General features: G+C 50.4%; 1 protein-coding gene across 3 annotated transcripts in view; it reads left to right on the top strand.

Moving 5' to 3' along the window:
• Rptor (regulatory associated protein of MTOR complex 1) overlaps positions 1-26,472 on the top strand; it is a 309,261-nt gene that overhangs the window by 203,867 nt on the left and 78,922 nt on the right. For all 3 annotated transcript variants that reach the window (XM_041635818.1, XM_041635817.1, XM_041635819.1), the window contains 3 exons: positions 3,526-3,626; positions 4,123-4,267; positions 21,956-22,031. In XM_041635818.1, coding sequence (XP_041491752.1) covers positions 3,526-3,626; positions 4,123-4,267; positions 21,956-22,031 — 322 coding nt within the window. The remainder of the gene's footprint in view (positions 1-3,525; positions 3,627-4,122; positions 4,268-21,955; positions 22,032-26,472) is intronic.

Raw genomic sequence — 26,472 nt, 5'->3', positions numbered from 1 at the left:
GAGAAATGTGGCAGACTGCCATCCCAGAACCCGCCCCACTCTGAGGTCGTCATATCCGTGGCAGTGGAGACACTAAAATGTGGTCACTTTGTGGCAGCAGGTGCTGAACAGGGGTAGCCTGGGTGTTGAAGTCAAGGGAGATGAGTCCTGGCCGGAAACAGACAGCTGCAGGGGAGTGTAATGTATTCAGGAAGATGGGAATAAACCTTGTGCCTGCAGCAACAGCGGGAGGGAGAGCTGAGGAGGCGGCACGCCCCTGCCAAGGAGATATCTGGCTGCCGCTGTGTCTGCTGTGCAAGTGTGACCTGTTTTATTTTAGTCCCGTGTCGCACATAAGGTTAGTTGTCGTGACTCAGAGCCGAGACACAGGATGCAGAAGTTGCCCAGCCTCAGCACAGCTGGGACTAGAGTTGGCTTCTCATCTTTCAATCCTGTGATCACTTTCCACATAAAGTTTGTCCTTGATTAGCACCAAGGAGTTAAATTTTGAAAGAGCCCCTGTGCTTGTCAATGGACTTTCTAGGACCTAGAGACGCTTCTGAAGTGGGGTGGGGTCTCTGGTGGGATGTTACAGCTACTTGTTTCCCTCTGGGTCCAGCTGTAGCCTGTGACGATCCAGATGGCTTCCCAGCTTCCCTGTCAGCTCTAGAGGACAAGGAGAACTGGTGTTGGCTCACTCTGCCATTGTCATCCCAGAAGGACCTGTCTGCAAATGAGCTAGAAGCCACACCAGTGCTTACCCACTGGACAATCGGTCCATCAATCAATCGACCAATCAGTGTGATGATTTTTAGATCTATCTGCAACAGTTGGGCAGATGCCTATATTTTTATGATGATCTCAGGGAAGATAGGGGCTTTTTCAGGATGCTATGGAATTTTAGTGCTGACTGTCACACATTAGAGTTTTGTTTTGTTTTTAAATACAAATAACCCAGACCCAAACACAGGCTCTGTTCTCAGTGGCTATTCAGTGACCAAGGCTAGGGTAGTGACACTTGCTGGCAGCTTCTCACTGCTGAGAGCACAGCTTCTGTTCACATCCCCAGAAACTGTACCCAGGAAAACAGCCTGATCTGTGGTAGCCTCACTTGACTCAAGGCGTGTGGGCTTATCAGTAACCACCCAGGCTTGGCAACAGACCGTGGTAGGTCCCTTAGGTTCTGTAGACTCTGTACATCTCCCAAGAAAACTGCCCACTGCACTAGGGTCCAGCCCCCCATGCTGTCTCCTTAGAGCTCACCTTCCTAGGTCCACCCAAGGCTGAAGATAAACAAGCAAAGAACTGGGAGCGAGTCTCCAGTGTTCCCTGCGGTTCAAGTGGGGTGGAGCCTCCATTCTCCGTTTGGATAACAGGAAGTGCACACCCTACCTGGCATTTGGAGGTTTTCCTGCTGCTCTCTGTTTTGTGTGATCTTGGCTGTGCCCTTGACTTGTTCCTTTATTATTATAAAGCATTTGTTGAGATGTCAAAAAAAAATCACTATGAAGCATCTAGTAGCCAGTTTCTCTGTAGTTGTCCTATAATTTACTTTGTTTTGGTCACATAGCCCATTTCTAACTTGCCACAGTCTTAATAAAACCACACTCTGCCTTAGTACGTCCTGTACTAAATACATCTCCTTAATAAGTTTCTGGATTAGAATTAACTGGTGGCCAAGCACAGTGGCACACGCCATTAATCCCAGCACTCGGGATGCAGAGGCAGATGGGGCCCTATGAGTTCAAGGACAGCCTGGTCTACAGAGGGAGTTCCAGACAGCCAGGGCTACATAGTGAGATCCTGTCTCAAGGGAAAGGGGGTGTTGACTGCTGTCTGGGAAGCTTCGCACTGAGTTAGAAGACAAGGTTGTATATGTTCCCAGTGTGATTGCTCTATTTCCCCAAATGTTGCCATAGTTTCTCTGACCCTTCCCTGAATGGTGTGACCCGGGGGCGGGGGGGGGGGGGTTCTTTAAGTGTGTGCTTGACGCCTATAGTGGGGCAGGGAGTGACACAGTAGATCCCTTGCTGGAGACTGCACACTGTGGATGCTTGGTGGCCACTTACCTCTGGTGTTCGCTCATCTAAAGGAGGCTCTCCTGACCCAGCCTGCTTATACCTAGGACTGTATGGAAGCTCAAGGCCTAAGAGTTCACTGGAAGAGAATGCTTTGGTGCTGAGCAGGCTGACCTGGGGTCAGGGTATTCACATTTGCCCAAAGAGGACATCTGACCTTTCCTCCCAGTTTCTTCCAGGTACTCTGTTTTTTTAGTGCAGCGGCTAAGCCACACTGACTGTTGTAGGGTAGGGCTCACCATACCAGGAAGACCAGCTGAGGTTGGGGGAGAGGGCGGTCTGTAAGTCCCATGGTGTCAGTCACACCGAAGCTGAGCTCGGTAGCTAGCCATTTCTCTGCTGGGACTCTAGTAAAGCCTCTATCACTAGGCTCAGGTGACCTGTGTTGGCAACTGGAGAGAACTGGCTGACTGTCACTAAAGCTCCGTGAAGACAAGGAGTATTTGTACAGATGGTATTATTGGAGGAAAGGCTCACTCTGCCTAGTTGTGTTATGTAGCTCGCCTGGCCCTGCTCCTCTCTGTTCCTGAGTTTTTGAGCTGTTCTTACTGACAGTACCATCAAATGGGTGACTATAATGGGAATTATTAATCTGTTCCACCTTATAAATAGCAAATCACACTCTAGTCTCTAAACCAAATCACTGTGAACATTTTCCTTCTGGGAGGAAGAAAAGAGTTTCTAGTCAGATATAATTAAACTTGCTACCTGGTGGGTAAAGTTAAGCCTGCGGCAGAGCAGAAGATGTAGGGCATGCCTGCCCGCACCTTAGGGCTTTGAACTGCTCTGGCCTGCAGTGGACTCATCCGTGTCCTAGGCATGCAGGACGCAGTCTGCTTGCTCCTGGATTGGCGCTCGGTGCAGCTTTCCTCCACCTCCTTTCCATAGTGCACACCCCTGCCCTCCATGCCCTGCCTGGAGTGTGCACGTGTGCATGGCCAGACTCTCTGTGCATGCACTTGACGTTTGCTCCTCGCCTGTCCCTCCCACGGAGTGGCACTCTTCGTGGTAGCAGGTCTAGGTCTTCAGGACCAACTCAAAGGCTACGCGGTAAGTAAGCTGTACAGGGTAGGCCTTTGTTCCTCTGCCCTTCTGCAGCAGTGGATCCCTTGACCATGAGATGTGTGTCTTTGAGCCTAGCTGGGCTTGTGCTGCATGTGTGGAACAGTACAGCTGTATGCTGCCAGCTGTGCTTGGTCCATACCTGTAAGGGCAACAAGAAAAGTGTTGGTGTGTGTCTTCCTGGAGGGCAAAGCGTAGGAGCTACTTAGGGTGAGCCTACATAGTGACTGTCTTGTCTCCTTGAAGGAGATGTGCGTGAACTCTGGGAATGTCAGGGACTCCAGAAAAACCTCCCAGCCACAGCCCAGCCTGTTCTTTCCTCTCCATCAAGATCTGTTCCCACATCTGACTCCCTTGCCTGTTTCAGTAGCCATGGCAGCACTAATGCAGACGCCATCTTGTCTAGGATTCCTGGCCGGCTGAATGACCGGAGAACCCCTCTGGGTGAGCTGAACTGGATCTTCACAGCCATCACAGACACCATCGCCTGGAATGTGCTCCCTCGGGGTGAGAGACACCACCATCAAACAGTATCACTGGTCCCCTCCAATGAAGAAGCTCACGGGCACTGAAAAACAGGAAGGAGAGCAAAAGAGCCTCAGGAGGGTTGGGTGTGGTGATGTCATGCAGGGACCAAGGGTCAAGTGCTTAGGACCAGGGCAGGTGGCAAGCTCCACGTCAGCCCTGCTCGTCCCTCAGCAATGTTTTCCCAGCAGGCCCAGGGCTCCACTTCCTTAATAAGTGTTGACATTGTCCTTATCCGTTGAAACCAGAATTCTTGCTATAAAACGTGTGTACTTTGTTCATAGGTTGGTTGGGATTTGTGTTTTTGATCATATGTAGACTGATATGTGCGTGTGTGTGTGTGTATTGCCAATGACACGTGTGTGTCAGTCTCAACTTGTCTGTGATAATTTTTGATGGAGGAAAGCTTTTGTGCTTGGCTTCCAGTGCTGGACACAAATCACTGAAGATTCCTTGTTTTTTTTTTATCTGCCTTCAGATCTCTTCCAAAAGCTCTTCCGACAGGACCTGCTGGTGGCAAGTTTGTTTAGAAATTTTTTATTGGCAGAAAGAATCATGAGGTCGTATAACTGCACTCCAGTGAGCAGCCCACGACTCCCACCAACATACATGCATGCCATGTGGTAAGTCCATCCAGCAGTTCTCTTGTGCTTGGGACCCTCCTCATGTGCCTGTCGCTGTAGTAGGGTGGGCTTCCTGGAACCTCAGTGTCCTGGTCTGGTGAAGGGTGGCACCAGCCTTGGGGAAGGAAGGAAACTCTAGGAGGACAGGGTGGGCTGTGGACCCACACTCGCCAGCGGGTGGAGCTGTTGTGAAAGGCTGTAAACTGCTGGAGGAAGCAGTGACTGGGGCTGGCCTTGAGTCCTCTTCCTGCCCAGCCCCCACTTCCTGTCCTCACACTGCTGGTGCCCTGTAGCCTTGGCTCCGCTGTCCAGGAACTTGCTCTGTAGACCATGCTGGCCTCAAACTCCCACCTCCCTTCTTAGACTGTGAACCACAGTAGGGGTCCTCTGGCCTATTTGAATCTTATACTGAAAAAGAAATTGCCCCAAATTTATTAAGTGAATACGAGATTTCTCAAAAATGTAAAGCCATGTGTGACACACACATACACTGACACACACATACACTGACACACACATACTCTGTGACACACACATACACTGTGACACACACATACTCTGTGACACACACATACACTGTGACACACACATACGCTGACACACACATACGCTGACGCACACATACGCTGTGACGCACACATACGCTGTGACGCACACATACTCTGTGACACACACATACACTGTGACACACACACATACGCTGACACACACATACGCTGTGACACACACATACACTGACGCACACATACGCTGTGACGCACACATACGCTGTGACGCACACATACGCTGTGATGCACACATACGCTGTGACGCACACATACGCTGTGACACACACATACACTGACACACACATACACTGACACACACATACGCCGTGACGCACACATACGCTGTGACACACACATGTGCACATACACTGACGCACACATACGCTGTGATGCACACATACACTGTGACGCACACATACACTGTGACACACACATACTCTGTGACACACACATACACTGTGACGCACACATACGCTGTGACACACACATACGCTGTGACACACACATACACTGACACACACATACGCTGTGACACACACTGTGACACACACATACACTGACGCACACATACGCTGTGACACACATACGCTGACGCACACATACGCTGTGACACACATACGCTGTGACACACACATACACTGACGCACACATACGCTGTGACACACACATACACTGACGCACACATACACTGTGACACACATACGCTGACACACACATACGCTGTGACACACACATACACTGACGCACACATACACTGTGACACACATATACGCTGACGCACACATACGCTGTGACACACACATACACTGACGCACACATACGCTGTGATGCACACATACGCTGTGACGCACACATACACTGTGACGCACACATACTCTGTGACACACACATACACTGTGACGCACACATACACTGACGCACACATACGCTGTGACACACACATACGCTGTGACACACATACACTGACACACACATACGCTGTGACACACACTGTGACACACACATACACTGACGCACACATACGCTGTGACACACATACGCTGACGCACACATACGCTGTGACACACATACGCTGTGACACACACATACACTGACGCACACATACACTGTGACGCACACATACACCGTGACACACACATACGCTGTGACGCACACATACGCTGACGCACACATACGCCGTGACGCACACATACGCCGTGACGCACACATATGCACTGACGCACACATACGCTGTGACGCACACATACACTGACGCTGACGCACACATACACTGATGCACACATACGCCGTGACACACACAGACGCCGTGATGCACACAGACGCCATGACGCACACTGTGACACACACTGTAGTCTTTATCACTGCTCATCATTCTGTTACTGTAGTCATAACAGTAAAAGTTAATACAGCATGGAGCTGGAGAGAAGGTTCACAGCCACCTGTAACTCCACTCCAGTTCCATGGGAGTCAGCACCCTTCTCTGGCCTCTTCAGGCACTGCACACACATGGTGCACATACATACACGCAGACAAAACACTCATACACATAAAATTAAAATAAATTTTTTTTTTGTTGTTTTTTTGAGACAGGGTTTCTCTGTGGTTTTGGAGCATGTCCTTGGAACTAGCTCTTATAGACCAGGCTGGCCTCAAACTCACAGAGATCTGCCTGCCTCTGCCTCCCAATAAAATAAAATTTAAAATAATAATTTTGAACACATCTGAAGACATTTGATGTGGCTTTCTGTATTGTCGACTTTTCGTTGCTTTTTAAGAAGATTTATTTATGTATCTTATGTATATGGGTGTTTTGTCTATATATATGTCTGCACACCAGAAGAGGGTATCAGATCCCTCAAGACTGCAGTTACAGATGAGTTGCCATGTGAGTACTGGGAATTGAACTCAGGACCTCTGGAAGAGTAGCCAATACTCTTAACTGCTGAGCCATCTCTCTAGCTCCTAAGATTTATTTTACTTTTATTTTGTTGAAACAGGGTCCCATCGTATAGTCCAGGCTGGCCTCACTCACAAACATCTGCTGTTTTTACCTTACATGTGCTGGGATTAAAGATGCAGGCCATAGCACCTGGTTTAACTGCCATTATTTAGCAGAATAGCCTACTTAATGAGTTTATAGGGAAAAAAGTTACACTGCCGGTTATGGCTTCAGAGCTTTCTGTCCATGGTCTCTTGGCTGCCTTGCCTCTGGGTATGTTTTGAGGCAGCACTTCCTGGCAGGAGCACATGATGGAGCAAACTGTTCACTGGCAGCCTGCTGGGAAGCACCGAGGGGAAGGGGAGAGCTGGATCCCAGAGTCCCCTTCCTGGGCATGCCCAGTGCTCTGACATCTTCCCTCTAGGCACCACCTCCCACGAGTGCCTGGGAGCCTTGGGGGACACTCCACATCCAACTGCAGCGCTCTTCACACAAGTGGAGCTCGTGGATTCAAAATGAAAGGACAAAAATGAGTCTTCACCCCAAAGACCTTTGTACGGTGTTGCAAAGTCGGATTTTTTAGCAGACACACATCGGCTTTTACCACCGCCAGGAACCCAGAGGAGCAAGTTGTTTGTAAACTTACCCACCCAGAACCAGAAACTAAGTATTTGCTGGGGCAAAACCAAAGTGAGTGGTGTCCAGCCCTCATGGACTGTAAGCAGCGGTCACTTTGGAAGGATGGTCTGCATCCTTCCAAAGTGTGGATAGTGTAACATTGAAACTAAGCCTGGAAGTGGACTGCTGAGAAGTAGCTGGCTGTCCGTCACAGAGGGCACACCCACCTGGTTCATTTCCCATTTTGCTGTGCATGGCAGAGGGGAGGGCAGAGCACTCTCTAAGAAGCCTATGGAATGTGTAAATGGCCCTTTGGGGCACAGATACAGTGAGTGTTTGGGAGAGAACACATCCTCAGAATAGCTGACTTCCTTACATCTTGTTTCCTCTGAGCCAGAATTTTTGTAAAAATGTTATTATAAGAATCCAAAGCCAGGTTGGTGGCACATGCCTTTAATCTCAGCACTCAGGAGGTAGAAACAGGTGAATCTCTGTGAGTTTGAGCCAACCTGGTCTATAGAGTGAGTTCCGGGGCAGCCAAGACCGAGAAACCCTATCTCGAAGAAACAAAACAAACAAAAAGAAACCAAAAGAATGGCTGGGGAGATGGCTCAATGATGAAGTGCCAAGCGGGTATGGCGACTGCCCTGCCATTCCAGTCTCTAAAGGTGGAGGTGCCAAGCGGTCCCTGTTAGAGACCTTGTGCAGAGACTGATGTGGAAGATCCCTGACACCAGCCTCGTCCTCCACATTCACACTGCGCGGGTACCAGAGAGGCCAAAGGGAAAGGAGCAGGTGGAGCAGGATGACAATCTCCCACAGCAGTTTTCTCAATGCTGACCACCCTGGGGAATGAACTTCACAGGTCAGATGGGAGGCAGGGGTCCTTTGAGAAGGGGCCCTAGGAACCACAGTTGTCTGCATGCAGCTGGGCAAGGAAGCCTTTCTCCTCTGGGACCACAGCCGTGGCATGCTGGGCATCTCTGGTGTAAGAATGCCCACCTTAACAAGTTCCCTGTAGATGAGAAGACGTAGTTCAGTATCTGCCTACAGGGTTAGCGTGCCGGCTTCACATACCTTGTTCCATTCACTGGAAAGAATCCTGTGGCTCATGCCATGCTAAGAGGAGGGAGTCTGGTACCTCCTTCCACCAACCCCCAGCTGGATTGTGTTCTCAGTGTGTCAAGATGGAGTTGATGAGGAAAGACATGGGTTCTGTGGTAGAGGGAGAATATGGCTCTGCCCGCCAGGAAGCCTGGAGCCACCTTCTCATAGACAGGGAGGGCATCCCTTTAGGGCCAGTGTCTCATCGTCTGTAGTGGGTCCTTTCCCAATCCAGACCCACACAGTCAACATAGGCCATTGATAGGGCCGTGAAGAACAACGTAATCAATCATGAGACCTCACTGTGAGAGTAAAGAATGGAAAATTCATAGCAAACAGGATGTCCTTTACAAGTGGGCAGTTTGGGGCCGGGCAGTGGTGGTGCATGCCTTTAATCCCAGCACTCAGGAGGCAGAGGCAGGCAGATCTCTGTGAGTTTGAGGCCAGCCTGGTTTACAGAGTGAGTTCCAGGACAGACTCCAAAGCTATGAGAAACCCTGTCTCGAAAAACCAAAATAAATAAATAAATAAATATTTAAAAAAAAAACCACAAGTGGGCAGTTCAAAGAGTAAAGGAATGATTGTGTTGAAACAGAGTCTGCAGAGAAGGGAAGTGTTCTGTCTCGAAACCCACATAGGCCTCTGCCAGTGGGTATGCTGTTAGCGAGAGGCTGCCTCCTAGCATCTCTGCACAGAAGTACAGGGTCAGAAAAGAGCTGAGTAAGTCTTCATGGCCTATAGCTGCACAGTGGGGCTGCCACTCTTGCTTACTAAAAGCTTCGTGTATCTCTGTATCCTCCAGACTCAAGCCCACTGTGAACTAGAGAGCCCAGCATCCTCTTAGGAGGCTCCACATGGCTTTTGTACAGCTCTGCCAGCAAAGAAGTGGAGGCTCCATCCAGACGAGCATGTAGCCCCATCATTGGCAGCTGACCCTGTTTTTCTGGTCAAATGACACAGCTCCTGCCATACCCAGGGGTGGGTCAGGTCATGGTAGTGGGAAGGGACTTTGGAACTCTTGTTCAAGTCAAGGAGTATCTTGCAAGAGAGAAACATTTGCTGCTGGTTGAAGATTCACTACTGGAGGCTGTGGGAGGGAAGCAGCAGGGTCTTGTAGGACAGGGAGTAGCACATAGCATGGCTGCCTCCTGAGGCTACCAGAAGAGACAGTGTGTCAACCCCAGAGCCCACATGCCAGTTCCTTATTCCTTTTTCAGCCAGCTCTACGCTCTTGCCAGATAGAAGCCCAGCATTCTTCCTTCCAGCTGGATGTTGGGGGTGCCCAGGAGTTGACAATGCCTGTTGTGGAAACTGGCCAATCATCTTGGTGTTTCCTTCACTTAATGCCCAGCACCAGAGCCACTGATTTGGGGCCTCACCCTTGACTGTAACGTTGCTGGTTATGGTCCCTGACTCTGACCCCTGCCCAGCCAGCTTGCTCCTACTCAGTGCCTCACTGCCATCTTCCACTTCTCTTTGTAACTTCCTGCAGCTCCTGTGCCCCACCCTCTCTTCCCTGTCTTCCCCACCAGTACCTTTCTCTGCCCAGTCCACTTTGCCCTGAACTAGCTGTGGTCCACCCAAACAGCCGAGTTCCACAGGTCTAAGAAGATACAGACTGTGACTGATGAGGGACTCTGAAAGTCTGGTGGTGTCTCTGTCCAAGCTTTCCTGACAAAACTGCAAGTGGAGGATAGCCCGCCCCAGTACCGTGGAGGATAGCCCACCTTAGTACAGTGGAGGATAGCCCACCTTAGTACAGTGGAGGATAGCCCACCTTAGTACAGTGGAGGATAGCCCACCTTAGTACAGTGGAGGATAGCCCGCCCCAGTACCGTGGAGGATAGCCCACCCCAGTACCGTGGAGGATAGCCCACCCCAGTACCGTGGAGGATAGCCCGCCTTAGTACAGTGGAGGATAGCCCGCCCCAGTACCGTGGAGGATAGCCCACCCCAGTACCGTGGAGGATAGCCCACCTTAGTACAGTGGAGGATAGCCCGCCCCAGTACCGTGGAGGATAGCCCACCTTAGTACAGTGGAGGATAGCCTGCCTTAGTACAGTGGAGGATAGCCCACCTTAGTACAGTGGAGGATAGCCCACCCCAGTACCGTGGAGGATAGCCCACCCCAGTACCGTGGAGGATAGCCCTACCTTAGTACAGTGGAGGATAGCCCGCCTTAGTACAGTGGAGGATAGCCCACCTTAGTACAGTGGAGGATAGCCCGCCCCAGTACCGTGGAGGATAGCCCACCCCAGTACCGTGGAGGATAGCCCACCCCAGTACCGTGGAGGATAGCCCGCCTTAGTACAGTGGAGGATAGCCCGCCCCAGTACCGTGGAGGATAGCCCACCCCAGTACCGTGGAGGATAGCCCACCTTAGTACAGTGGAGGATAGCCCGCCCCAGTACCGTGGAGGATAGCCCACCTTAGTACAGTGGAGGATAGCCCGCCTTAGTACAGTGGAGGATAGCCCACCTTAGTACAGTGGAGGATAGCCCACCCCAGTACCGTGGAGGATAGCCCGCCCCAGTACCGTGGAGGATAGCCCACCTTAGTACAGTGGAGGATAGCCCGCCCCAGTACCGTGGAGGATAGCCCGCCCCAGTACCGTGGAGGATAGCCCGCCCCAGTACCGTGGAGGATAGCCCACCTTAGTACAGTGGAGGATAGCCCACCTTAGTACAGTGGAGGATAGCCCGCCCCAGTACCGTGGAGGATAGCCCACCCCAGTACCGTGGAGGATAGCCCGCCCCAGTACCGTGGAGGATAGCCTACCCCAGTACCGTGGGGAAAGAGTCATCTCTCTCATAGTGTTATATAAAATAGACGTTAAATAACACATTAAGTGACACTGCATGTGTCCACGGTACAACTGTTTTCCATGCCACAGTCTCTGCCATACAGAAAAAGGCTGAAGAGAGTCACAGCAGGCTTCAGACAGGATAGCGGTGACACTCACCTCTTAAAAACTGTTGGAGATTCCTTTGAAATTAGAGGCCTCTTTAGAGATTTCCTATTCCTTTGAAACAGTAAGTGCTTTGTTTTTGAAATTGAATCATTATAGTTAAGGCATTATTTGTCATCATATAAAACTTAGAAACAAACATAAAAATAATTGGGCATTCCTCTGCATGTTGAAAGCATAAATAGCAGATTCCCCAGAGTTTGGTACATGTACTTGATCTCATGTGATACTTTCAAACGATGTGGAAAGGGCTCATTAAAATCTCAAGTTGGCTGTTAATTCGTGTCCATTAGACAGAGTTCTGCACGTGGACTGCACAGCCAATGAAACACCCAGCCATAAAGGGGATTTCACTGTGAGGGTAGCTGCAGACCCACTGCACTCCATGCAGTGGGCTGGTGCATCCTGGAGGAGTGTAAAGCAGTCCATACCAAAGCAAGTGAGCAAATGCGGACACAGTAAGGATCAGGGTCTGCGGTGCTCCTGGTCTCCATGGCATTTGTTCTCTGCAAGAAGAGCCTAGCCCTCCACCCAGCAAAATGACAGCAACAGGGAGACACATTCAAAAGAAAAGCTCTGGGGCAAGGTCTGCCAACTTCATGAGCTGCTCCAGGCTGGGCATCCATTGTAGGAAGTGGGCTGGGGTGCTCCTTTCTCATTCTTCCTCAGCCCGTGCATGGCTGACCCTTCAGATCTATTGGGCCTCCGTTTCCTGTCCTGTAGACGCTTCCAGACCCCATGCTAAGGTGGTGTTGGAGGGAGGGAGCTGCTTGTTCATCCTGGCCGCCCAGAAACTGTATTAATTAAATCACTGCTTGACCCATAAGTTCTAGCTTCTTATTAGCTAACTCTTACATCTTAATTTAACCCATCTCCATTATTCTGTGCATCACCACAAGGGCATGGCCTACCAGCAAAGTTTCAGCATGTCTATCTTTGGTTGCTCCATGGCGTCTCTCTGACTCCACCCTCTTTCTCCCAGCATTCAGTCCAGTCCTCCCCACCTACCTAAGTTCTGCCGTATCAACAGGCCAAGGCAGTTTCTTTATTCATTAATGGTAATCACAGCACACAGAGGGGACTCCCACATCAAGGTGGTCAGGGCAGTGCTCCTACTCCCCTTTCTTCTGCTCCTGCTCTTCTGCTGAATTTGCTGAGATGTCAGCTTCTGTTTTCTGTTGCTTAAGGTAGGGACTGCAGTGATCAAAACTGGTAGGTGGGAGCCTGCCGCAGAGGTCTCTGCTTAGTGTCTGATAAATCAGGACCACTCCACTCAGGAGGAGCAGCATCAAGTGACTTTTTTTTGCCTGTTGCCTTTTGAGCTGTTGGGGGTTGAACTTGGGATCTTGCACTTGTTAGACGGTATCCAGAGTGTTGAGTTGGCTCCCCAGAAGGTGAACTTAGGAGAACTCATCTGAACTTCTGGGGCCCAGGGGACATCGCTGGATCAGAGGGAGCTGGGGTATCAGGAGGGAGTGCCCCACAGAAAGCACGCCTGTCCCACTCGGGGTCTGTGGCTGGGCAAGGAGTCAGGGCAGGAACTATTGGGAACTCAGAGATGTACTGGGCAGTGGTGATGAGGGTCCAGAGTGTGACAGGACTTGGTGACTGAGTATATTGTAGCTGCCAGCATCTTAGGGGAAGTCAGTGAACAGCTGGAAACTGAGTCTAGATTCAGGAGGGACTTAGGATACTAACTTGAGAGGTGGCATTCGAATAAGGGAGAAAATGGCTGCTATTTGTTTACTTAGCACCTGTAAATGTTCCCCGAAATCTAGCACACATGGTCTCACTGATCCTCATCACACTTTTGATGCACATGCTTTCCTTAACTGTGCATCTAAGAAGCTGAGGGTCTAAAAGTCTGTGACTTATCCAAAGGCACACAGTGCCTGCTGGCTGAGCGACAGTGTCATTCTACCTAAGCCTCTGCTCCCCCAGGCCTGCATTGCTCAGTTCTGCAGGAAGGTGGGATGGCTGCCCGAGAAGAGGATCTCAGAAAGCAGACAGCAGCTCTTGAAGAAGTGATCTGGGGTCGGGGTTATGAAGAGAAATGGGACCTGGCTCGGGCTGCATCCTCCTGGTGAATGCTGGCCCAAGGTTCTCTTCATTCGGGAGGCAAGGGAGACAGTGTTCCAAGGAGCACTCAGTGTTGATGGACACTGATGCCCAAGGTGTCCCGCAAACTCATCATCTGAGCACCCCATTTAATTCTCCAATTCACTTGGGTGCCTGTGTATCCTAAATGTGGATATTGGGTGCAAATGTTATTTAACTGACTCAGGTGTGAGCTGGGACCCCGTGGCAGTAAATCTCCCATGGAACCTAAGAGAGGAGAGAGGAAGAGGAAGAGGGTAGTGACCAGTTGAAGCTTGGGGACTCAGTTGTCTTTGGAGCATGGATGTAATGCGCCTTTCCAGCCGAGGAAGTGCACAGCCAGGACCAGAAGGGCTGCAGGCTGTAGGCATGGCAAGAGCAGGTCCCGTGACCCAGTCTCAGCAAACAGCCCCAATGTAAATTAACCCCACCATAGAAACCAGTCAGACCATCCAATTTTTAGTTAAGTAACCCCAAATCCATGTTTTCATGTGTCATTACCTGTCTTATGATGAGATCTAATGCAGTTTTGTAAAAACATTTGAGGTCCAAACTAACCTAATCCATATACAGACTACATACAGCTCACAGTCTGCCTGTCAAACTAACCAATCCATATACAGACTACATACAGCTCACAGTCTGCCTGTCAAACTAACCAATCCATATACAGACTACATACAGCTCACAGTCTGCCTGTCAAACTAACCAAATCCATATACAGACTACATACAGCTCACAGTCTGCCTGTCAAACTAACCAAATCCATATACAGACTACATACAGCTCAGTCTGCCTGTCAAAAGCCAGAGTGAATTCCGGGCACAGGCTTCAGGAGCTCCTAACCTCAGCACAGCCACCATCCCTAACATTACGTGGCTGGGTGCAGTGATGAGGAGTCCTCAGGGCTCTGACCCTTCTTCCTGAGCCCATGCTGTCTGGACAGTGTCTGAAGGTCCTTTTCAATTTGAAATCTTGTGCCCAGTGTCCTGGCTCCTGGCTCTATGAGAAGTACCAAAGAAGTGCATTCGAAGGGTTCTTGTGACAGAATCCAATGAGACGTGACTTCAGGGAGGAGAGAATTTATGCCTCTGACACGTGTTCTCTGGGGAGGGCTCAGTAATGACAGTGCTATCGTGAGCTGAGTGGGGAAGTAAACACTAGTCAGTCTCATTCTGTGCTGGGAGCTACATGGGGAAGCCACTGTGACCAGACTCCGGGAGGGACTGCTTGGACCTGGGGACAGGCTGATGCTTTTAACTGCTAGGTCCAGTGCAGCAAAGATACACTAGAGCAGGGCTTAGCGGCCTCCTGGGTTTTGTGGGGGCACAGCAGCTCCAGGGGCCAGAGGAATGAGCCTGACCTCAGCAGAGAGCTGTCTCACTGGTCTCTGCTTGGCTCCACTGCCCCATCCCATCTCTCCCAGATGTCTCCTTGCCACCAAAACAGTTGAGAAACTAAGTCACCAAGTAACCCCAACCTTCAGAGGAGCTGGTTGAATGGTTCCCCGTGCCTTATGTCTAAGTAACCCCACTTCAGAGGAGCTAGTTGAATGGTTCCCCGTGCCTTATGTCTAAGTAACCCCAACCTTCAGAGGAGCTGGTTGAATGGTTCCCCGTGCCTTATTCTAAGTAACCCCACTTCAGAGGAGCTAGTTGAATGGTTCCCCGTGCCTTATGTCTAAGTAACCCCAACCTTCAGAGGAGCTGGTTGAATGGTTCCCCGTGCCTTATGTCTAAGTAACCCCAACCTTCAGAGGAGCTGGTTGAATGGTTCCCCGTGCCTTATGTCTAAGTAACCCCACTTCAGAGGAGCTGGTCGAATGGTTCCCCGTGCCTTATGTCTAAGTAACCCCAACCTTCAGAGGAGCTGGTTGAATGGTTCCCCGTGCCTTATTCTAAGTAACCCCACTTCAGAGGAGCTGGTTGAATGGTTCCCCGTGCCTTATGTCTAAGTGCTGCTCTTTTTTAACATGCATTAGTGTTTTGCCTGCGTGTATGTCTGTGTGCAGGTGTCAGGACCCCTGTAACAGGATTTACAGACAGTTGTAAGCCACCATGTGGATGCTGGGAATTGAACCCGGGTCCTCTGGAAGAGCAGTCAGTTTAACCTCCAAGCCATCTCTCCAACTCTCTATTCTAACAGTTAGTGAAATTTAGTCTTCTTGCCTGTTGCCTCCTGGGCCCATTGTGGCTTGCTGGCCAGGCTAACCTTGGATGGTTTTCCAGTTTGGCATGTTACTTGACAAAATTGTTCCCTGAATATTAGATGTTCCTTGTACCATGAATGAATGAATGAATGAATGGGCCATTTCAGAAAGGCTGTCCTCTTCCCTTGGGTGTCAGGGGCTTTGCTGATCTTTCTCATGTGTCTCAGGCCTGAGGGAGGAAGGACGGTGACTGTTACCTCCTTTTTGCCCCCTTGTTGGGCCTTGGGCATCTTAGTTGTGTGTGTTTCCCAGAGTCTAGCCTCTGCCCTGCTTCACCCCGGCACATGTGTGCTGGGATAGGTTCTCAGCATTTATCACTAAGAAACACTGCAACCTGAGGCATCTGCTTGTGGGTCTGTTGTTCCAGAATCTCCCTGTATGCTAAACTGGGAGCTCATACCAGCATAGCATTCACCACCTAAGCTCCCTGGAGTCCGAACTGGGAATGAGCCCAGTGTTCTGAGCACCAGATAACGTTCTGGAAAAGCCTAGAATAGCATGACACAGTTGGGCTGGGTGTTGTATGAGAGGGTCATCCTACCCAAGCTGTAGATTGACATGTGAGGTCTTGAGTCACAAGCCCCCACCCCAAGGGACAGCTTTGTTTGGATTAAACTGAATGAAAAGCCAGGCCAGACAGACACGGTCCAGATAGGCGAGGAAGAAGGTAGCCGCTCCCTCTCGTCGGTGCCTTTGTTTCCATGAGTCTTCCACAGCGCGTTTATGCCCAGGGAAGAGAAGACTTTTACCCTGTAGGTGTGGCGTGTAGAGCACAGCCCCCTTTGAGAGACCATCGTGGTCTTCACCTGCCTCCAGAAGGAGCTGGGCATCCAGACTCCCAGAATCCAGCAGCTTTGCACACTGGCCTTTGTCTCTCCTGTAGTTTTGGGCCATGGCTCACTCCTGTAGAGATACCTCGCCGTACCTCTCCCCAGCTCCAGGGCATAGGAAGGCCCGTGGGCAGGCTCATCACCACGTCTACCCCTTTGTGATATCTGGCCCTCTTGGAGGCTGGGCATGTAGACCTATCGTCATTGGCCTGTCCTAACCCAAATCTGCCCCTTGAAAGGGGTGAGGAAAAGAGATGGAGCGTCACGCCCACCTCTGAGGTCCAAGTCACTGCAGAGCTGAGCTCCTTCCAGACCTTGGCTGCGACTCACCACTGAAGGATGCTGTGGACTCTGGGCTCTGCCGTCTGCCACCCCAGGTGATAAAACTCTTCCCATAGTGCTCAGGGCTTGTGTTCCTTCACAAATAGATGGCAGCACACGCATCCCCAGGGAACTCATAGGAAAGGTAAGCAGGAAGGAGCCTTTGGAGTAAATAATTTAAAATCCGGTTATTATATTCTTGAGTTGTGATGGAGAGGGAACAAAGCTACCAAAAACTGGGGTTAGAGCATAAGTAATGTACATTTACACTCTGCTTCAGGCGGGGGAAGCAGACGATGAAATACGCAGAGCCCATTTCCTGTTTAATTTTTGATGCAAAGCCATCAGGGAGTCATTCTCCTTCACTCTCAATTTCAGGGGTCCTGAAACCTTGCATTTCTCTGTGGTAATAACCTGTGTTTTCTGCTCTGATTGATCAGTGCAGATGGAGCCCACACTGGCTCGCAGCCCACTGCCTAGGCGCATGCCATCCTAGGCTAGTTTCCTGAAAACCCAGGCTCTTCCCGGCGGTGACTCAACCGGCAGCTTAGAAAGTCCCTCATCACTCCTTACTGTGTAAGGAGGGAGGCCAATTCAGATCAACTGGGCTCATCCTGTTACCCCTCCTGCCTGTGCCAGATCACCTCAGTTCTGCTACTCTCCTCAGAGTCTACAGAGCCTCCCTGTGGGAAGCCAGTGCAGACACCTCCCTACTCTTCCCAACCTCTGATCCTCCCTGGGTAACAACAGAGAGCTGCTGTGTCCAGGTGCTACATGGCAGGCTGGCGTGCCCGGGTGACACACACAGGAGAGCTGGCGTGCCCGGGTGACACACAGGAGAGCTGGCGTGCCCGGGTGACACACACAGGAGAGCTGGCGTGCCCGGGTGACACACACAGGAGAGCTGGCGTGCCCGGGTGACACACAGGAGAGCTGGCGTGCCCGGGTGACACACACAGGAGAGCTGGCGTGCCCGGGTGACACACACAGGAGAGCTGGCGTGCCCGGGTGACACACACAGGAGAGCTGGCGTGCCCGGGTGACACACACAGGAGAGCTGGCGTGCCCGGGTGACACACACAGGAGAGCTGGCGTGCCCTAGTGACACACAGGAGAGCTGGCGTGCCCGGGTGACACACACAGGAGAGCTGGCGTGCCCGGGTGACACACAGAGAACCAGTGTACAGCACCGCAGCTGTTGTCACAGGGTTTTATAGACTGCTTTTCCACTTGTCCGTAGCTGAGAATCCCAAATTAAGACTGCAGATTTGGCTGACGGTTAGCTGAGAAAATACAGCCAACTCTAATCAGCTGGTGCTTGTGCTCATCAGAGGGCAGTTGTTCTGCTAAGGACGAGACTGTTACATAATTTTACAGCGAATAGAAAATGCTGAAGTCATCTGGCCTGGCCCAGGGAGAGTGCCCAGGTCACCCCCCATGCTCTGTGCTTCTGGAAGTGTTTCTCTCCAGTGCCTCTCAGCCCAGGGGCTGGCGCAGGACTGAGGCACCTCTGCTCCGTCTGCCAGTGGCCCTGTGTGTTCTCAGTCGGGCTGCTTCTCTTTGATGTCACAAACAGACTTTGTGGCCCTCGCAGGTACTCTGTGCTGCCTTTAGCTAAGCACGGCTCCCTCTGCCGACTCTGTCTTAGTCCATCAGTTTCCACCAAGCCTTTCATGCAAGAAAACAAAGCGTGGAGCCCATTTTCTGGTGAGGGAACTGGGTGATGGGTTCAGTTCTCCCAGAGGTAGGGGTTAGGTGGGGCCACAGGGTCGACTGTGCGGGTTAGAATGCATTTGCCTCCAGTGTGATGATGGCACAGCAGGCATGTCAGTTTAGACACAAACACGTAGACGTGTGTGCCTTACCTTTCTGCTTGGTTCCAAAAATGTCACGTTAGCCAGCTGCCAGACACACACTGCCTACTTCCCATTTCCATTTCCCCCTAATTTCTACCCTTTCTTCTAACTCCTGAAATTGAAACTTTCCAATGGATTAAATTCAAGGCATTTTTACAGAATTTAATTGCAATAATTGACTTTGCTGCTGTCTCAACAAAGAATGGATGTCTTCCCCGATGCTGCCGAGCATTCGCTTGCCTGCGGTCGGGGGTTTATTGAACATATGGGAGCTATTTATTGCCCAAAGTTGGAGCCACTTTTGATTATCTCCTGATTGCCTCTTAATTTCATCAGCAGGGAAGGGCTGCATGGGAGTGAGGTTGGGGGGCAGTGTATACAGAGGGGGCCAGCGTGGGGGTTGGGATGTAAAAGGAGTCACTTTCTCACCTTAAATCTATCCTTTCCTTCTGAATTTTAAATGTCTCCATTCTTGCTTGGTTCTTTATTAAGACATAGAGAAAATGTGCCCCCTTACCTACCAGCATGCGGTCTCATTAGTCTAAATAAAAATAACAAGAATCTCCAGGTCTCCCAGGAAATTACCAGGGAGAAGAGATTGCTATTCCAGAAACAAAAGCTGCCTTACTGATCATCTCTGATTTCACAGGAGCGCATTTCTCCAAGTCGGGAGGGGCCTGGTGAAGTCTGTGCGTTTCTGACTGGTCCTCACTTGGCCCACAGCTCAGCCAAGGCCTTTTCCTTATCTCAGGGTCCATAGGGACCCCATGAGGATGGTGTCACCATTTTTTACTCCATGGATTGTGAGTCTGGCTACTGGAGAAACAAGCCCAAGTAGAACTATATAGACCCAGACCTGTTGAGTGACCGCTCTATGAGCCCCCTCTTCAGGTGGGGATCAAGGAGGGCAGGGTTAAAGCCAGCCCTGTGGTACATTCTTACCCCATTGTCTTTAACCCAACTCAGCTCTGGGCAAAGGTTGCTTTCATTTTTCTCTGAAAATGCACGTTAAAGGCCTGCAGTTTGAAGTGCCCACAAGCAGTCTGGCTTTGCTCCCTTCTAATGGTGGGGCACAGCAGGAGCCTTGGAAAGGCTGGCAGAGTGAGTCGTGACTGTTAGCGTGGCACTCCTGAAGCCACAGGGGGCCAGGGTCTGGGATTGTAAGAGGATGCTTAGTAAGACCGTGCGAAAGCTTGGGACTCAAGGAACTGGCTGGGAAGTATTGGGTATTTCAGACATGCTTGTCCAGTGCTAGAGTCACCAAGAAGGTAAGTTTGTTTGGAATGTTTAGAATGGCACTTGAGGGAGAAAGAAGAGCACACATACAGGGAAGACAAACTGAGAGAGAAGCATGCTAGCCCCGAAGAGACAGCCGTCGGAGGTGCTAGAAGTGGAAGACCAGGAGGAGCTTCTTCTTGTCCCAGAGGACACTTGGCGTGCAGGACAAAGCATTGTGACAGGGAAGCCATTTCCAGAGTTGCTTGTGCGGCCACCCTGGGCTGTCGCACAATGTAGGCAGTGTACTATTGCTAAGAAGTGTGACCATCTACACCAGGGGACGATTAAGTAAGGGACACCTGGGGTTCCACTGTGACCACTCTCAATGCCTCTCAACTGATCCCTGGTCTGGCAAGGCTGCCCTGTGGTCTCGTCCTGAAATCCTTGGGTCCACATGCACCCCACTGTGATCACAGGACTCACAGGATCTGCGGCTGTCACCCTAGTCATGACATGCTTGACTCCCTTTGTCCACCCTACCCAGGCCTCCAGCCACTGCTCCTCTCCATTGCCCACATGGCTGGCTGTTGCAGAGAGATGGGAAACCCCAAACTGCAAGTCAGAATAAATCCTTCCTCCCCAGAATTGTTTCTTGTTAGATGTTTGGTCATAGGACTGACAAAAGCAGCTGGTAACTCAGTAAAGAGGAAAGAGCGCAGGTTGGGTCCTCAGCTCCTGCAGTTCTGTGGGAAGCTGTGGGAAGCCGCTCCAGCAGAGGGGAGGCCTGCCTACACGACAGGTAGGCCAGATACTCTGGTCAGCCTTGTTATCACTGGGGCAGCCAGGGTGAGCCTGGATTCCTAGAACTGTGCACAGAGTGAACCGGGGCTGTGATACAGTACACACTACTAGAACTTTCCTTTGTGACCAAGGGCCAGCACTTCTGGGGTGACCAAGTAACTCAGGAAGATGAATAGGACCATGCCAGTGAGGGTTCATGTTGGTTTCTTGTCTCTGCACTCACGGGGAGACTGCTGTCAGGCTTTCCTCTAAGTTAAAACTGTAATAAGAAATCAATAAAATTATACTCAGTTACATACCCAGGCCAAGATAAAACCTGTCTTTGCACTCTCTTGTCTGTAGCCCCAGTCCACACTCCTGTCCTGTCCTGCTCTCCAGTCCTCTGAAAGTATGGGGGAGGGGCACCTGGCAAAGAGCCTTATGTAAGTGCAGCCAGCCTGCTCCCAGACACTGAGTCCCCATGTCCCCCAATGATGTAAGAGGATGTGTTTATGAAGCTGCATCAATCGCCTGCAGTGTCTGAGCACAAGACATGTTGTCAGGGATATGCTGCCCAGTGTCAGAGTAGTGCCCAGTGCCACAAGAGGTTAAGGATGGCCAAGCCTTTTTCAGTCAGTGTAGGGTCACCAACATAGCCCTTGCCTTCTGTGCCCAGGCCAGGTCCCAGCCATGAAGACAAGAGGATGGTGGGGCCTGGCCATCCTCACTGTCCAGGGTGTAAGGCAAGTTGGCACCACCTGCCTCCTGGGACAGCAGGTCCACGGCCAGGCCACCCGCCCCAGCCCTGCCCTGCTGACTGGGCTTTTCTAACAAAGCGCCTTTATCTGACCATGCCGTCCCATCAGCTACCACAGGAACCCCAGCTGTCTGGAGCAAGCAGCCTGTATGTTAGGGATGGTCATAATGGAGTCGGGAAGCCCTGTAGGGGATCAAGAGTTCTGCCGTCCTTTCCTCTTCTTTCTGAATAGGAGCTTGTCACACTAGGCAGCTAGAGTAAGCCACGGTGCCCAGTCACCTCCACTTTTCTCTAGGCTTCCTGGGTGATTCTGTCAAAGACCCCCATGCAGCCCTTCTTGGCTGAAAGGTGTTTGTCCCCATTGGCCTTGTGGTTCTTCCCCGCGAAGGCCTGGTGCAAGGCTGCTTCACTAACCCCGTGGGTGCCCTCTGTTCTCTCCCCAGGCAGGCCTGGGATCTTGCCGTGGACATTTGCCTGTCTCAGCTGCCAACCATCATCGAGGAGGGCACTGCCTTCAGGGTGAGTCCCCACTTCAGGGAGATCCCTCCGTAGAGGACCCTGCAGACACCTGGGCTTCACGTAGCACCCAGAACTCTGGGTGTCAGGGATTTAGCTTTTCACCTACCTAGAAAAATGGTACAGCTTCAGCTTACAGTTTTCAAGATCGGGTCAGCCAGGGACTCAAGTTAGGTTTTAAAATGGTTGACCTTTTCAGGGAGAGGTGAGGTTTGAGACAGGGTTTCTCCGGCTGTCCTGGAACTAGCTCTTAGGCCAGGCTGGCCTTGAGCTCACAGAGATCCGCCTGCCTCTGCCTCCACCACTGCCTGGCCTGAACTTGCAGTCTTAAGGAACAGCCACAACGTCCGAGTGATTGCATTGTTACTGACTGCCCTGAGTGCATGGGGAGCTTTCTTTAGAGGGCTTCTTGGGCTCAAAAATAAATTAGCTGTAGGTACGAGGTGCTTCTGGTGAACTGAAAATGTAAATCTGACTTGTGGGAAATATCATAGGTCCTCACGTATCACTGTAGATGATTATGTACAGACAGTAAGAAGAGTAGGTGTTCTCCTGGTGTGCGGCACGAGAGGGGATTTCCCTCATTTCCATCAGAGCCGTACACTTGCTTTAACCTGGACTTTTGAAGGCTGTTTTATGCTGTGCACAAATTAGTTTTCTCCATTCGACTTCTCTCCTCCCCCGTAAGGAGCTTGTTTCCTGCTGGAGCCTGTTCGCAGGGATTGGTCTAGGGGCTCCTGGTGCTTAGGGGCGCATCTCAGTCTCAGACCACGCAGGGGAAAGTTGAGCAGCTGCATGGGCTGCTCCTGGTCCTCCTTGTGGCTTGTATAGTGGGTGACACTGCCCAGAGCCCTCTTAGCTTCTCAGAGACCCTTTGGGTTTTGCTTTGCGGAGCATTTGCTGTGAGTGAAGCTCCAGGTCTGACTAAAGCCCTGTCCCTGACCTCAAGAACACAGCACAGCACCAGTTAGAAGTCAGGGACCTAGATTAGGGAATGCACAGGAACACATTCATGAAGCTATGATGACTTAAGGCCTGGGGTGGGGGTGTTTGGGCTGTCAACAACACAGGGGCCACCTCACACTACTTAAGAGGCCATTGGACTTCAGGGCCAAGAGCCAGGCAGTGTTTCTGTGGGTCAGTGAGACAACCTCCCCGAGCTTTGGTTTCCTCACTTCAGTGTTGTTGCTTGAGGCAGGCTTCTCTACGTAGCCCTGATTATCCTAGAACTCACTACGTAGACCATATTGGCACTGAATTCACAGAGACCTGCTTGTCTCTGCCTCCTGAGTATTGGATTAAAGGCATGTATACCAACATACCCAGCTGGTGCCCTCTTTTTTAAAAGGGGATTCTGGAGAAACCCAATTCCAGGGGCTATGTTTGATGGCTAAATGAATTAGCATTCTTACAGTGCTTAGGACAGAATCCACAAATTTGTTAGGACCTCGTGTTCTTACATGAGTTAGCATTCTTACAGTGGCTAGGACAGAACTCACACATTTGTTAGGACCTCGTGTTCTTACAGAGAAAACTAGCCACTGACAAGTGAACAGTGTGTGTCACCTTCTGTCAGCTAAGCAGGGCTATGTCGAGGAGCCTGCTCCATAATCAAGCCTGGGCCCGTGGACGCACTAGCGCACTGCACTCCTGGTGTCTGTAGGCTACGCTAGCTCCCCGGATGTGCCCTGAGGTTGAAATGATGGGGCAAAGGTTTTTAAGGAAAATCTCCTGGTCTCTTTTGTCAATATTGTTGTACTCTTTTTTGCTTATTTGGGGAGAGGGAGATAACATTTTATTAGAGAAGCTTTTATGCCTGGAGCAAAGTTGGAAGGACTCTAAAGCCAGCAGCCGTGCTCCCTCCACTGAGTTCTATGGTAGCTTTCATGGCAGCTGCCTTCCCCTCTGTTCCTTACCCTGCGTGCATACTGAAATAGCTCTAGTGCTTTCCCAGGAGGGACAGGGACTCTTGGTACAGCTGGATGTCTGGAAAACCCCATCAAAATGTCAGTCTTGCTGGATGGTTGTGGCGTACACCTTTAATCCCCGCACTCAGGAGGCAAAGGGAGGTGGATCTCTAAACTCAAGGCCAATCTTGTCTACAGAGCAAGTTCCAAGATAGCCAGGGCTACACAGAGAAATCCTGTCTCAAAAACAAACAAAAATAAAGCAAAGACTTAAGTGTTTTTGTCTTCAGATCCTGGCTTCCCTCTGCTTAGGAGCTGAGAACTGAGCTCCTAGGATAGCACACTGTGTTGTGTTCCTCTCAGACTGAGCGCTTCTGTTCTAAGGCCAGGTGCCTGCCAGGGTCTCACTACGTTAACCTCTAACCTAGTGGATCAGTAAACTGCATTAAGGGAACATTGGGTGTCAGGTGCAGGGGCAACTGACCTGGACCATGCTTGAGCTTTTTTATTTTAACTTTCCACCTCTTTGGCTGTACAGACTACATGTAGAAAGCCCTCTGTTGTAAACACCAGTTTAACACTCTCATACCCAGCCCCCATATCCAGCAGTCACACGGCTCCTTCCCTCTGCAGCCACTCGCCTATCTGCTGCCATGCTAGAATACTGCACGGCATGTGCTCTTTGTGTCTGACTGTGTCTGCTCAACAGTGTCCTTTTGACATGCCTAACGGTGTCTGCTAGCTACAAAATGGTTTTCCATCCCATGGCCAGTGTGTTTTGAGTGTCAGTCTGTGATCCTCACGGTCAGTGCTGGCTGGCCCAGGCCCAGTGACTGTGCAGCTTGAGACAGAGGGAAGCAAGTCATCCTGACCTGTCCATTTAAAGTGCTGCTATTGTAAGATTTTACTTGTTTTTTTTATCATGTTAGACATGATATTTACCTTCACTTCTGGAATTTGGGGACAAGTACTCTCCCAGTGTTTCCTCTAAATTTTGGGTTCACTACAAAAAACCCTCACTGACGATGTTCTGGCTACTGCCCACCTGTGTGTGTGCTTGGGCAGCCCAATGCTGTCTGCTGGGGTGATCGTAGGACAGGACCAAGCTGCATGTGGGTTTAGTAGATGCTATTGGATAGCTGTCCACAGTGTCTTTGGCTCATAGCCCTTCTGCAGTGCAGGATCTGGCTCCAAGGGAATGGTGACATCACGTGTCCCCAGTGCTACCAGCACGGTTTCCTGTTCTCTAGCAGACCTGTCTTTTATAAGTCTTTCTGCTGCGCTAGAGTGGTTCTGTCCCTGTCCTTTGTCTCACTGTAAATATCTCTTATTCTGTAGACTGTATTTTCATGTTTTACCCTTTTTTTTCTTGTTGAAGAGACATCTTTTGTTTATTAAAATTTTGTTGATGGTTAGGGTCTTTGTTGTCCTGTCTAAGGTCATCTTGACTCACCTGAGGCAAGCACCCCTGAATGCTGCTGTCCCCCCTTCTAGAGCTTTGGGTTGTCCATGTGATGCCCAATCTGAGAGCCATCATGCTGGACCCGGTGACTGTGTCTGAGCTGCTTCTGGCTCCTCTGCTGTGTCCAGGCACCACAGTCACAGTTTTGATTCTGAGCATTTATTTAATTTATTTATTACAAATGTTGCCAAAGCTGCTAGTCTGTTCTCCCACCATGTCCTTTCCCCAATTTCCCCAATTCCTTTTGACCTTTTGTGTTTCCATGCCAATATTATAGTGACTGTTCATTTCCTCAGAGAACCTGCAGGACTTTGGCTGAGGTGGAGAATACTGACATTTGTGTAACACTGAATCAGCACCACTAAATTCTGGGTTTTTTTTTTCACCCTTTAGTCAGACTTTCTATTGTTGTAAAGAGATACCATGACTACAGCAGTTCTTATAAAGGCAACTTTCAAAATATAAAAATTTAACTGGGCTTAGCTTAGCATTTAGAGATTTAGTCCATTAACATCATGGAGAGAAGTGTGGCAGCCGGCAGACAGACATGATGCTGGAGAAGGAACTGAGAGTTCTGCATCTTAATCCAAGGATGACAGGAAGTGGTCTGAGTCACTGGGGGTAGCTTGAGCATATGAGACCTCAAAGCCTGCCCTCCCCAACAGTGACGTACTTCCTCTAACAATGTGGCACCTCCCACTAGCACTCAAGCACATGAGTCTGTGGGGCATACTTATTCACACCACCACAACTATGACAGTTGGCCTACAGTTCAGTGCACTCATCTTAAAACCTTGTTTTCAGACTGAAAGGAAACCTATTGCACACGTCTGTCCTCAGAATCAACCATTAAAAGTGATGAGTTTTAACTAGTAAGGAATTAAAACCACGTTCAAATTGGTGTTTATCAGGATAGGGAGCAAGGACAGGAAGAGGGTAACAGACAACAGGAAACCTGGAATAGCAGCTGAAATAGAGATCCTTCTTAAGGCTCTAGTTTTTTTACAGGGGTGGTAACTTTGACTACTGAGCAGATCACCATCAGCTCTTACTGAGCAGACTCAAGAGGCAAAGA

Source organism: Microtus oregoni, unplaced genomic scaffold (assembly GCF_018167655.1).
Source record: "Microtus oregoni isolate MIOR12 unplaced genomic scaffold, Mior012 000048F_ref0000485, whole genome shotgun sequence".
Taxonomy (NCBI): domain Eukaryota; kingdom Metazoa; phylum Chordata; class Mammalia; order Rodentia; family Cricetidae; genus Microtus; species Microtus oregoni.
This window is presented reverse-complemented; position numbering and strand designations above follow the sequence as displayed.